The 15,149-nt window shown below is 31.8% G+C and overlaps 1 protein-coding gene across 1 annotated transcript in view; it reads right to left on the reverse strand.

The window, feature by feature from the left end:
* LOC129804803 (uncharacterized) overlaps positions 1 to 15,149 on the reverse strand; it is a 48,304-nt gene that overhangs the window by 9,017 nt on the left and 24,138 nt on the right. Inside the window, exon 2 of the mRNA XM_055852412.1 lies at positions 2,213 to 2,218. Coding sequence (XP_055708387.1) covers positions 2,213 to 2,218 — 6 coding nt within the window. The remainder of the gene's footprint in view (positions 1 to 2,212; positions 2,219 to 15,149) is intronic.

Below are 15,149 nucleotides of genomic sequence, written 5' to 3' on the forward strand. Positions count from 1 at the left end.
ACAATTTTTTTGGCTGAACTAAATTTCACTATTGACGTATTCTGTGTAAAATAGAGACCTCTGGCGGCCAAAACAACCCTTATTCTACGATTCTAGTAAGATTTGAAGATTTCTATTTCAGAATTATATCAACAAATTGTGGAAAAAATACAATAGTTAAAAAATATAAGCTTTGCAAAGTGATTCTATTATTTTGGCCGCCACTGTATTTAACATTAGTGGGATTCAGTCGATTCAGTGTATCAAATTAAACAATATTTGTTATCTCCCATTTGAAATTTCGTCTGGAAAACTGGTGGCTATTAATACCCCAAAAATGGCTATATTTACCTAGGCCGGGGTACTTGTAGCCAATATGTCATACTTTTTTCATTATCCTCTCTAGAAAAAGTCAAGGATTTTAGAGCTTTGAATTACACGATTTTATACAGCCAATATCCTAATCCTAATGCTACTTATGACATATAAAAACATTAGACAAACGTTATCATTTTCTCACAAATTATGCGCGAAGAAAAACCTTCTTTTGCTGGCTAAATCTGCCCCGCTCTCCCCTATATATTTTAAAGTGATTTTATAAAAGGATATTTAACTTGATATTTTAGGTAGGGCGAAGGTAGGGGTATTGGACTTTTTTCTTCTATTTTTAAATGAAACTAAATTACAAAAGAACTCAATTCAAAACTGCCCCAAGTCAAAGGTGCCCCACTGCTCCCTAGCTTGAAGAGGAAAGAGCTTAAAATTGAATTATTTTTAGCATAAATTAACATGTTAAAGAATATATTACTCTGTCTCATGGTTCCTTAGCATCTCGTAATATCACCCTTCTTAAACATCCCAAAACGTCTGATTTCCCTGGAGTCTTCTATTTTGTGTCTAAAATTCATTTTGCGATAAGATCACAAAATTCCTCGAGACACTCCATTTAATAGTGCATTTTTCTATTTCAAAAACGCCCCATTTCAGATGCATTTTTGTCGTTGTCTTTGGGCCAATTTAACCCAAAGCAAAGAGAAATTTAATGTATCACATTAATATTGAGTGAAAACAATAGGCAATCATGTGGCTGTCTCAATGGATGGATCGTCTCATTCACAATCGAGAAGATACAAATAGTTTTACTTAATTCTACTCTTGTCTTTTCCTGCTGGAGTGGCTCTTTTTTTGCTTATTTTGCTCTATACGTCTCTGTGGCGCAGATCAACTTGATATGATGATGAGTCTCATGATGATTTCACCCATGTTTTGAAATTTTAATTGAATTATTTGACTCAACAAACAGGAAAAAAATTTATGGGCATGTTGTGTCTATTATAATTTTTTTTCTGTCAAACATTTATCCAATTATTATGCAAAGTAGATCGATTTGAAATCATAGAACAACACTGAGAATTAGTAAAATGTCTCTTTTATGTCACAACAGATTCTGGGTTGTTGACAGAAAACTTTATCTCTCGGAGCATTTTAATTATTTAATCAATTAGAGCGGGAAAGAAAAAAGAGCCAAAAAAAAACATCAAATTAGACAGGATGATGGTTAATCTGATTTTTATTTGGGGACAAAATATGTGAGCTATTTTCCACTCGTGTAATTTTTGAGCTTCCGGTGAGATTTTCTTTGGATGATCAAATAGAGAAGCAAAAATGTAATTTTTTTTTAAAAGTTTAATTGTGTGCAAAAGAGAGAGATAAATCCAATTTAAAATTAATCAAAAAGATAATTATTCATCAAAATGTCTGTCATTGCTTAATTGATTTCCTTCAATATTTGATAAAGAGAGAAATAAAACACATTTCATGTTGTGTCTCATGTTAAAGCTCTTAAGGTGATTTCCCGTCGGAGATTGGAGCTTTCTGGTATATCATAAAAGTCCCCCATAATAAAACATGTGAAAGTCATTTAAGTCCACTCTTCACTCCATTTGATGCTTCTTCCATCAATAGGTTCTTTTTTGCAAAATAAATTAAAGATCTTATACGGGGTGTTTTCACTTGCTTGAAGAACATTTCAGGCCAAATAAAAAAAAGTTAATGTGTCGAAAAGCTGCAGCAAAAGTCTCGTTAAATTGTCCAAGTTAATTTTGTCCAAAAAAAAAGGTTTAAACTCTCGATAAAATGGGTGGTTCTTACTTAAAAAGTTGCATGAGGGATGGTTCATCATGTTGATTATTACTAAGGCATTGAGTAATAATTTTCAGTGTAGATTACTTACTTCGTCCTGCAATAGAAAAGAGAAAAAAAAACGTGAAATTAAGAAATTTCCATTTAAAGTTTCAAGATTTATTTATCTTGAGCACATAAATAATTTTATATCTTAATTAATTATCTCTCTTTGCGGCATTTGAGACAAGAGTGAGTGAGAGAGAAGCGAGAAAGTGAGATGGAGAGAAATCAATTTAAATTAATTTTAAAATTATACCCATTGAGCAAAGTAAAATGATAATAAAGTTTCAATGGACATGTGAATGGGAAAAGACTTGGTGGATTGATTTGATATGTAGACACAATAATGCAAACTCTATTAGCAGTGGTCATCAATCTGATGCCCACGGGCACATTTTCTGGCCTCAAAGAAATACTATGGCTGTAAGTTAAGTATTTTATTATTAATTGCTATTATTGTCTGGGCAATTTTCAATTTTTACTCTCCCTGCAGATCGTCAAATCAATTTTTTTTCTCACCCATCACGACGTTCTACCCCAATCATATTGCATATGTTGTTAATTGCAAAATTACAAGTTATGAATATCGAACAATTTATTTCGTTTGAACTTTTAGCACAAGATGAAAAACAATAATTTGGCCTAAAGCTGTGTCGAAAATTCTTGTGTGAAATTCCACACAACTCTGTGGAGATCTTTTTATTCAATATTTTATCCTCGCCAGGTGAAAAGTTAAAAAAAAAACTAAAAGTTAACTGAACAATTTGTCTTTTGTGAAGAATCATTTAAATTAATCATTCACGCAATTGTTGTAAAAAGGTGTCTCATTGAGTGGTTCTTCACGTTTTGTAGAATAATCAATCATTCAATTTGTCAGTTTATTTTAAATTTAAATGGCGCTCAAGCTTTAAGTAGCAAAGCCCAGTGAACACCAAATGCTAAGAGATGTTCAGTTAAAAAAGCTGAAATGTTTGCTTATTTCTGCTGAATATAAAGCTACACTTGCGATCAGGGGCATGCCATTTCCTATGTTTCCCATATGTTTCTAGCGAGCCGAAAAAACTTTTGTGTTTATTAGCTGTTTTCTGTCATTGTAGAACGAATTAGCAAAAAATACTAATACAAAATAAAAGACAATTTAATAACGAGGAGGCAACCGAAAACCCTAAATTGGCAACCTACGTAGTTTTGAAGATATCTCGTGAAATGTGTACGAAAACAGGGAAGAAAATACACTAAAATCGGTCGCATTTTTCAGAGCTAATGTCACTCCCCTGCTTACGATCGTAGCGGCGATTAATCGAAGCCTGTGCAATGTTTTCTTTTAGTTCTCAACGTGTCAGTTGATCCTTCTTAAAACAGTTTTAGCAAAACTTAAGGGGTTACGTGGGTCAAGCAGACTAAAAAACAACATATTTCCTTGACATCTTTTTTCAACACAATAAAAAATACTATTATTTAATTCGAACTTTCAAGCATATAAAGATACAACATTTTAAATATATAGGGTAAAGTGGTACAAGTTGGACCATGGGACAAGTTGAATAATGGTACAAGTTGGACAGGGCTTTTTTTCTTGATATTTAATTCTTTCATGAGCTCTGAGAAAACTTAAAGGTTTATAATGAGCATAATCTTATAGGAAATTTACTGCTCTACAACATTGCAGAAGACTAGTTTCCTCTATCTCGAAAGAATTGTGATTTCCGAATCATTTTCTAAAAGTCGATTTTGTGGAGATTCTCAAAATTTCTGGGGCAAATTATGTCAGTCTTCGGATAATTTGTGACGTTTTACTCTCACAAACGTTAAAAATATCAAATAAACATATTTTTATAGGAAATTTATTCCTCTACAACTTTGTCAAAGATATTTTTTCTCTATCTTAACGAGAAATGTGCTTAAATTGAGCTAATCAGTATTGATATTTTCTGTAAGCCAAATATTCCAAAAATAGGGCTCAAAATTTCATTATTTTTACTTTACATAATCCTTCCCAGAATCCCTTGAAACTTTGTAAGTTTAAGAAAGTTCATGAAGGCTAATCTATAATAAAAATTTCAAGCCTCAGTCTTTTTTTTATTTTAGAAAAAAAAAATGAATATTGAAATTTTCGTTTTGACAAATTTTGCCCCAGTCTCCCGTACTTCATTTTCATTTCGTCAGTTAAATCAGCATTTGTCGTAACTTCCTTTTGACAACTTTTCACGAGACGAAATTTTCAGTTCAGCATTATTTTTCTTAAAAATGAGCCCCGAATGCGATACTTTTGAGTCAAAATAATAAAAGTGGCACTAATAAACTGTAAATTAACTCGAGAAAATCTTTATAAAATGATATAAAATCTGAGATATTGAGATATATGTTAAAAAAAGTTTATAAAGCCGTAACTTCTAATGTATGGAGATCTTGGAAGTTACGACAATTTTCAAAAATACATTATATCAAGTTTAATTACTCTAGTGATAATGAGTGCCCTTATTTCACTAAATTAGTCAATTAAACTGTGGTCCTTGTCACTAAAAGCTATTATTTCATAAATTTTATTTAATAAATTTTGTGTGCCGCATCACTTGTTTTGTTTTGAAATAATGACAGATGGGCAGGGATTTTTCCTCACTTTTTTCTCACAAATATCGAATAAAAATGATTTAATGTTGCATTATTCGCACTGTCTTTGGATGTATATTTTTAATGCTTTAGTTTTATAATTTGGTTCCTTGTGCTTAAAAAAATTTAGTACTGTATTTATCAAAATAAAGTCCCTGTCCAACTTGTACCGGCGAATTGTCCAACTTGTAATACTATGTCCAAATTGTATCACTTTACCCTATACAAAAATTTTCATTTCAAAATTTTAAAAATTCAGTCGTTGGGACGTGACTTTTGAACACAGTTTTTGAAATAAAAAAACATACTTTGTGTTAGATAAGATTTCTTAGAGTATGTTCATTTGTTGTTAAAAGTGGAGAGAAAACTACTTTTTTCAAAAAGTTTTATCTTCAAGAACTACTTAACACGTGTCAGATGCATTTAAAAAAAAAATACTGTATTTTTTCTAGTAACGGTTTTGAAACTGTGTTTGGTCCCTGTCACGACAGTTAGTGCTTTTGGAATACGACGAACATAGACTCCAATTTGAGACAACTTTAAAACTATAAGCAGAAAAATAAATCGAATGCTACAACACTAACAAAAAAATACCGTTGAAAAATTCCTAATAAGAGTTTTCAAGGTCAAAATTTAAAAGGCTCTAGAATGCGTATTTCTCAATCGATTTAGTAAAGTTTAACGTCGTTTTAGAGGTCTTGGAATTCTTCATAAGCTTGAATCGGTTCCAACCGATTTCGAACAATGATTATGTGAAAAATGAAAAGAATAATTTTTTTTACAAAAGCCTTTTTAGAACATGACTGTAGTCAAGTGTTTTTACGTAATCGATTCTTTTTGTATTGGTTACTTTCACGACTGTTTGGTGGTTTTATAACAGAACGAGGACTGGGAATAACAGTCGAGACAGAAATCTAAGAATAGTCATAGTCAATAGTAGCCAATAATTTTTAAAAATTCATTTGAATTGGTGCAATAATATGGTAATAACCTGACGATCCGAGGAACACTGCCGATCGCTGGTGCTCTTCCCTTAGTTTCTTTATGAAGTTATTACACAGTTAATATTTAAAATTCTAAAATATTTAGAACATGTACTAAATAAGTTAGAAAAGAACTTTACAATTTTATAGCGAGTACAGTCAAGGAGAAACTAAATTAATGTCTTGACACAGACACAGATATTGAGCCTAGTAGTAGATATTTTTCAGGGACGCACAAAATCGCAATTATATGAGTACTAAATGGATCTTATAGATCCTTATTCACTTATGAAATGGTCTAGGGGAAACTGGGGCACCACCAAACACGGGGTAGCATCAAACACTGCAATTTTTTAATAGAATATTCGACTTAAGAGGACAAGACTTATAAAAACTTTTAGGAATTATAGGGATGCTTGTCCACTGAAGAAATGGTCGAGATAGTCCAAGTAGTTTCGATATAAAAATTAGTGTTTGGTGCTACCCCGTGTTTGGTAGTGCCCCAGTTTCCCCTACATGAGTCCGAGTTGTGTTGCTATAAATACCAGTGTTTATGCTACTCTATATTTACTACTGCCCCAGTCTCCCCTATAGTAATTTTCTCCAGCGATAATCAAGGCTAATTTTGAACCTTTCAAGACCCTTTTGGTTTGACCAAGTATGATCAACCATTACAAAAATTCACAGATGAACCATTTATTTTTACTAGTGCATTGCTCCTACAATATGTTGACCAACATGTCTTTTTAAACGACCTTCGAAAATTTGTCTGCTCTTTCCGTTCTGACATCGTAAAAAATTTACATTTGCTTGTAAACAGAGGCTCTAAGTCTAATTACAGTACTCTATTAAACATTATAATTACTAAAAGTCAATAGATTTCTTGCTGTCATAAGATACTTTTTTTTCAATCTATGTATCGTCTCAAGAAACAGCTGTGAAGTATTTTTGATAAAATAAAATGCAAATTTTGCCATAAATTGAAATCACTTGAAGGCCCAGATGTTGTCGCATCTATTTGATGTTGAAGTAAAAAAAAGGCCAGATAAAAAGTTTCTGCGATGGACATAAAATGTGCAATCCCTGCCCTTATTAGAATGATGATTGAGACTAATTTTCATGTTACAACATTTAACATTTTGGGTGGGGAGGAGGTGTGGTGAACATATGCTTGAGACGACGATGCATTTTTCAACGAGACAGTTAAAAAAAAAGGAGAAAATTACGCACTTTACCCACAATTAGTGGTTTTAAGACAAATTTGTAGCTGATATTTTTGGAAAATGAAAGAAAAAGACAAAGTTTGGCATCGGTACGGCCAAGAACTTCCACCAACTTGCAACATAGCCGAAATAGAGCATGTCTATCTTTTACCCCAAAACTTCTCAGCAAGATGTTCTCGAAATGCACGAAAATAATACACTCTCATAAGACAAGATAAATTATCTACTAGGACATTTAGACAGTTTCTAATTATTTCAGAGTGATTTGATTTTCGACAATATAATTAATTAATTTATTGCAACATAAATTACCACTTCAATCAATTCACTCTCCATTCACATTCATTATCATCCCACACACGCTTCTCGGAAAAAAAAGAAAAGAAATTGTTTATGTCACTTTTGGACTTAAATTGGGGAAAAATGCTGATGCAGTGAATGGTTCATTTTAATCTCAAAAAAAAAAAACATTTTTTTCATTCACATTATGGAGAGAAATTCTATTCGAGGGGAATAGCCATCCAATGAACATCCAAAAAAGAGCCATTTATTATTGAGATAGAGGACAAAGCATAACAACAAAAAACACAATGAAATATCTAATAAACGTAATTCAACTGCGGTTTTCATTCTCTCTCTCTCACAACATTCTAACGAGATTGTCGTCATGTGGTGTATTAGAGAGTATTCCAATGAAAGCGCCCAGGAAAAACCCTTTTGAAATGCAACCGAAAATGTGACACAAAAACGGCCTGAAAATGATTGCTCTCAATTGGACTGAAAGCGCAAGGGGGTGAAATTGAAATGGAATTAATTGAATTTACACAAGAGGAAATTTTGACAGTCTGGTTTTAAATTATAGCTAAATTGAAATTACAGCAAGAAATTTGAAATTTTCTGCAAAGCCCTTCTGTCCAAGTCAATAGTTTTTTTTCTGTGTTTAAATTGTAATTTTCAGTGATAAAAAAAGAAATAGTAACAATTGAATAGTCAAAAATGTTCACTGACAAAGAAAAAGAGATGACATTTAAATAGGTTTATAAAAAAATATGAAATATTATTTTTTAATAGTTCAATTTTGCATATTTTGTTTTTTTTAAAGGTGTAACAGGTACAATTTTCTTCCAAGCACAATGTATAGAGGCAGCACGCTACCTTCGGACGATTCAAGATTCAAACAACTCAATTTTTTTTTCATTGTTTTTAATGAATTTGACCGATTATAATATTATAATTTATAACCCAGTTCAAAGCCTTAAATTATCTAAAAAAAAGCCATGGGTCAAAAACATAAGGAACACAGAAAAAATTATTTGTCCGATGCTTGAGTCGTCCGAAGGCAGAGTACTTTTCTCTACGTGTCCGAATTGGTCAACTTTCCCCTAAACAATAGGGAAATTTGGGTACTTTAAATTGCGGCACATTTCAAATAGTTTTTCTTCTACTTTTTGAATCAAACTGAGCGTTATTACAATGTAATTTAGCTTGAATTACAGTGATGGCCAAAATAATAGGACAACCCCTGCAAAAACCATTACTTTTTCTTTTGTATTTTTTTTTATTCCAATTTGTTCAAATAATTTTGATGTACAAATGTTCAAATAATTATCTTACGTCGAATACGTATTGATTTGGCCGCAAGAGGTCTCTATTTTTTACAGAATACGTCAGTAGTGAAATTCTGTTTTAACAATGTAATAGGACCACTTTCATTTAAATAAATGAATGTGACCTATAAATCGAATAAGTAGAACTAAAGCTATATTTAGAAACTATCAATGACAATTTTCCTATTTTATTGTCCGAATTGAATTTCACTATTTATGTATTCTGCGTAATATAGAGACCTCTAGCGAACAAAACAACTTTTATTCTACGATGTTAATAATTTGAAGATTTCTACATTAAAGTTATGGCAACAAGTTGGGAAAAGACAAAAAAATAAGCTTTACAAAGTGGTCCTATTATTTTGGATATAATACCAGGGAAAGGCTCAGTTCTATTTACAAATAGGAGAAAAAATCGTTTTCAAAATTGCCCCACTTTCCCCTAACAAATTTTGAGGCAGTTCATATCATTTTTTCCTCTATCGTTTTCAAAGTATTTTAAAGTGATTTTATTTTATTTTAAATTGATTTATTTATATTTTAATTTTAAAGTGGAAATTGAGTAATTCGGACACATAGGGGAAATCACACTACGAATTCGGACAACTTAACTTTCGGACAACTAATTTTTTCTATGTTCCTCCTGACTCATAGATCTTTTCAAGAAATTTCAAGCATAGGCCTAGCCGGCCTAGCTATTAAAAATACAATCCTATAATGGGTCAAACCACGGATTGCTATATTCCTGGATAGTAGGTAGACATTTTTGTGTCCCATAGTAGTGCAAACAAAGTGAAAAAAATACGAATAAAGACGTCGTACCCTTGCTTCTTGATATTCTCGAGACTGAAAGTCACTTAAATCCTACATTTTCATTCCTCAGCCTCAAATCGCATAATTCCTGGGTGCACTTTTATATGGTTTGTTTGCCCTACTATGAGACACGAAAATCTCTACCTACTATCCAGGAATAGTAATCCGTGGTCAAACCCATCAAGAACAGACAAAATTTTAGTTGTCTGAATCTTGAGTAGTACAAAGATAGCGCGCTTTCCCTTATATGTTTTATGTTCAATTTTGAAACCAAAATCAAGTTCAAGGTCAAGAAATTTTCATATTGTTTAATATTTTAAAAACAAAAAAATAAGCAAATAAAAAGTTTCTCTTTGGAATTGTGATGTGTAACAAAGGTAACGAACTTTTAAAAATTCATTCAAAAAAAATTTAAAATTCTTCACCATTCTTATAGGGGAAAATACTCTCCCTTCGAATGTTCATGCCTTCGAATAATGTGAATTTTCTTTTATTTTACATAAGAGACTTACACATTACTAATAAATATTACTTAGCTTATTATCAATTATTGTTAATTTTGTGATAATAATGTGTAAGTTTCTTATGAAAAATTAAATAATTTCACATTATTCGACGGAATGAACATTCAAAGGGAGAGTACTTTCCCCTATCAAAATTTTATAGTTTTATAAAATCACATAGGAAAAGATTTATTAAACAAATGATAGATAGAAAAAAATCTATCCGAAATGTGAATTGGAAAATTAATTTTTCATTTTTCTAACTTCTTATCACAGAATTATTTTTTTTTAAACTCCAATAAATAAAAATACAGTTACAATGCAACAAGACTGTATTTTTGCTTTAATGAATTTCTATTTTTATTACTATTATTATTATACAAACTTTTGGAACCTAATTGATATTTATCTCAGTTCTGGAATCAAAATCAAGATAGAAATAAAAATATGAATTACTATTCCTTGGTTAAATCGGAAATATGATAATATTTTCACTAATTTTAAATTAAAAAATTTTAAAATGTATATTAGAAGGTTGGCCTACACTTATTTAATTAAGAAACAAAAAAATAACAAGACAGCAATTTATCCCTTAAGAGGATCGTCAAAGAAAAAAAAGCTCCAGATTCAAGCTCTCGCGGAGCTACTCAAAGCATCCGTAATGTCCCCTGGTGGTGAAAAGAGTCATCACCCGCCATCAGCTGTCTCGTTTTTTCTACTGTTTTTTGTTCACGCTCATCGTCTGTCTACCCTTCTCCGAAGCGCTCCCCAGAGCACACAAAAAACTCATTGAAAAGGTTGAAAAACCCAAAGGCAGATTTTTAGCCTTGCGATGCATTATGATATTTTGTGAAGGAAAGAAAAAATGAGACATGCATGTTTTACGTATATCTTTGTCTCTAAAAATTGATAAAAAAAATTAAATTTTCAAGTGACAAAATTTCTATTTTTATTTTCTTCATAGTCCAAAATTTCTATTTCTTCAAAGGACGTGCATTTGAAACATTTGAAAGATAGGGGGAAACAGGTTTATTTTTTGGCCTTTTTTGGTAGGGGAAAGTACTCTCCTTTCGAATGCTCATGCCTTGGAATAATGTGAATTTTCTTTTATTTTTCGTAAGAGACTTACATATTTCTATTAAATATTAGTTAGCTTATCATCAATATTTATGATTATGTGATAATTATTTATAAGTCTCTCAGGAAAAACAAAAGAAAAATCACGCTATTCGAAGGCATGAACGTTCGAAAGGAGAGTTCTTTCCCCTATCCCTTACGATTCGAAATTTAAAAACTTTACAATCTTGGTAGGTCAAACTAATAAATAATTAACATGACCTTTATTTTTCCTCCATTCTTTCCAAAAACCATGTTCTTCTTGGGAATCTTTAAAAACGCATCTTGCGATTTTTTTATTTTTAAATATGTTTTAGAGGCCGACTCGGTGATAATTTCATATAAGAAAATACTGTTGAATCAAAGATTTTTCAAGGTCAAAGGTTAAAAATGCTCTAGAGAGCGTATTTTTAAACCGAATAGGGTGACATTTGGTATAGTTCCAAAGGTCATGCAATTTCTTACAATTCTGAAAAGGGTATAATTTATTATGAATCCATATAATAAACCAGTTATGAAACTATAACTAATTTTTATCTGAAGTCCAATTGTAGTATTGTTAGCAAATTGCACAATCACAGTAAAAACTTTTGGACACTGACCAAAATATTGGTAAAAATTTTCTTTAGAACAATTTGTTACAGAACAAATATGTACCTAGAAAAGATATTTATTCGTTCCAATATTTTTTCTTTACGATTTTGTTAAGTATAGTGACAATTGTGTAAGTTTTCTTTTACAACCGTTTTGATACAGTGGAATACCTACAAATTTCAGTAGATTTCGTTTTATACAAATTTGATCTGTGAGTTGGAATAGAATTTTGTTACGCTCTACTGTTTTGTTCCCACTGTCAGGAACAAATTTGTAGATTTTTTTCATAAAAATACTATCCCTACATTTGTAACATATTCGTTTCAAAAATTTTCGGTGTCCGCGGACGATTTAATTTTTGGAACAAAAATCGTTACTATTATGGGGAATCCTTTTGTCTCTCTTAAAAAGTACAAATTTGTTGCTAAAAGTCGGAACCAAGTATAGACATTTTGTTCCAATTATCGGAAACAAATTAATGCAATTTAAAAGATCTCGTCAAAGAAAATTCAGCTTAACAGTGTTTTATACAGACTTGTGCATTACAAAATCAAATGCGAGTGCTGGTAGCAGGAGGGGAAAAAATCTTGGGAATCTCGAATTAAAAAAAAAGTGAAACCTTAAATATTATAGCTTGAAAAATGCCACAAATTTAACGTCCTCCTCGCTGCGATGGTGACTTTCGGAACTAATTAATTAATAATATTGAGTATCTTTTTGTTACTCCTTGAGGGTACAAATTTGTTCCGAAAATTTTCGGTGTCCATGGATGAGCCACGTTGCAGAAAAAAATCGTTTTCATATTAGGTATCTTATTGAGTCTCGTAGAAAGCACAATTTTTTTCCAAAAACTTGTGTGTCCGTGCGCGAGCTAATTTTTGGAACATTTTTTTTATTAATTATTTATTTTGATGTACCGGGTTTTCTTCGCCATTTTGTACATTTTTCAGTTTACAAGTTTTTAATACAGATTACATTGTGTATGAGAAATATGTCCATTCAGATGCTTCAGTCGTTTGCACCGGGCGGGACTCGAACTCACAACTGTGACAGTCGAGCCGGGGATCACACCGCCCAAGAGCCGAACGCTCTTACCAATTGCACCACGGAACCCCTATTTTTGGATCAAATACAGTCATTCGAGGAGAGATGGAACACGTTTTTTATATTCAATATTGCGGATGCGTTTTGAATGCGAGACAAAGACGAATCTCACTGGTTTATCATTTGAAGACTCTAAATTTAAAATATCAATATTAGAAAAGCCTAGATGAAAATAGTCAATTCGAAAAATAGAATTTAAAAAAAATTGCATTTTGAGGCACTCAAAAAAAAGTGCGGGTGAGATGGAACACCCCTAATTTTAGCAAAATATTTCTAGTTTATTTAATGAATTTAGAATAGGATGGAAGTGATTTTAGACATGAACACTATTTCATTGAATTTATTGGAGTTTATTTTATGTTTTCAATATAAATGATTTATTTTGTGCGATGGTAATTTCGCTGAGTGTATCAATTCAGTCTTACCAGAAATTTAGGGAAAATAATTTCTAAGATTTACTTGAAAAGATTTTGAAGAACATTGATCAAAATTCACATCGGAAGTGTTGCCAAAACTATTAGGGTAAGTGCTCATAATTTTGTCCAGTTTCTTATTTTGGACACTTTGAAGATAACATTGGACACTGAAAATAAATTGATTAAAATGATGGATTTTTATTCCAATATTTGATGAAAAATGAATTCTATCTAAATATTTGTTCTTTTTGGAAGATCTTGACACTAAATACGTTAAATTTTGAATATGATTTGAGTTGAAATTGCTTTGTTGAAAATTCAGTGTGAGCAATTGCTTACGAGAAATATGACAGAACTTCGTGGCTTACTTCAGTCTTATTTAGTTTTGGTGAAGTACTAACAAAGTTTGTTCGCTGTTTTTGAGTGATATTATTGAATATTCATTGAATATTGTGTTGATTCACGTTACTGATGATTTGTACATTTGACCTGAAGTGAGATTTGCCTTGTGAATTATATTTTTCGTGTGAAAAATGGGAAATTTTTTAAGACATTCACCAGTGAGGTGATGATTCTTATTTTGGACAGGTGTTTTTCTCACGAAATTTCGTGAAGTTTTAGCTTTTGTGATGACTAGGTTGGACAAATTCCTGGAGAAACAAAGGAGCATCATCTCTACGAAAGAGATGTAGCGAGAAATGCCTTGAAAGGCTCCCGGAAAGGCCAGGGAATGAGCGAATCCGCACGTACTTGGAGTATCGAAGTCAACTCACTTTAATGAATGATATAGAAAGTTTTTGGGCTTCTTGTGACATTCTACGTTTCCCTTACATGATCAGGAAGAGGACTTGGTAAGATTGGTGCATAAAATGAAGAACAATGGGCATCCTGTTGAGGCGGATTATCTGTCCAAATTTACAGACAAGTTGTAAAAATTAATAACCAAGTTGTCCAAAATAAGAGTCAAATTCACCTCTACATATCAATTCATTTTTAAACGTATTAAAACTAATTTTAGTAAAAATGAGATGATAAATAGCTTGCCAAGTTTCTAAACAATCCTTCTGAAAAGAGAGTAACAAAAAAAGTCAATTAGTATTGAAAATATCGCACTTCAAACTTGGGATATCGATGCTTATATGCAGACTGTCCAAAATTATAAGCACTTCCCCTAAGTTCCATCTCTCCTCAACCCCCAAATACACGTATTCTTATGGCGAAATAAAAATTTTTGGCCATTTTTCAGACTTATGAATGAGATGAGTTTAAAAAAAATTTAAATGACAGTATGGGGAGGTGGGGATACTTTGAGCAATAGGGTTACATTGTTATGCGATTTTTTTGCATATTTCTAAAGCAAACTGGCTTTTAATATATATTGTAATTTGGATAGACAAAACAGTTGTGGATATAAATAAAATAAAATAATTGTAGGAGCCAGCTTAATTTAAAAATAGGCAAAAAACATATAACAATGTAGACCAAACCCACAGCTCAAAGTAGCCCCATCTCCTCTTATATTAGTTCTCGAAATATTTCAGTTTTCGTAAAAACTGTATTTTTATAAATTTTGTTGTTTTTATCAGCTTTTCTCGAAGTCAATTTTGTTCTATTTACGATCATTTTTTAGAGCTAATTTCGTGGACCAATTAAAAAAAAAACTTTGAAAAAGATGCAATAATTCTCGAGACGTATTTTGAATAAAATGAACTGTGAAGAAAGTTCTATTTCAAAATCGAGTTTTCTATTTTAATCTCGAAATCATGTTATGCTTTTTCGCTACTTTTAGGTTTATTTTGTAACTTCGCGGATCGCGGTGTGTTCGTGGATTTTAGTGGGCAGCGGAATTTTTCGTGTATTTTCGTGGATCGCGGTGTTTCTCCCGGATTTTCTCGGATCACGGAATCGTTCACGAATTTTCGCGAACCGCGAAATTTCTCGCGGATCGCGGAATCTTTTGCGGACCGAAGAATTTCTCATGGATTTACGCAGCCGACAGAATTTATTGTGGATTTTC

Source organism: Phlebotomus papatasi, chromosome 2, assembly GCF_024763615.1.
Source record: "Phlebotomus papatasi isolate M1 chromosome 2, Ppap_2.1, whole genome shotgun sequence".
NCBI classification, from domain to species: domain Eukaryota; kingdom Metazoa; phylum Arthropoda; class Insecta; order Diptera; family Psychodidae; genus Phlebotomus; species Phlebotomus papatasi.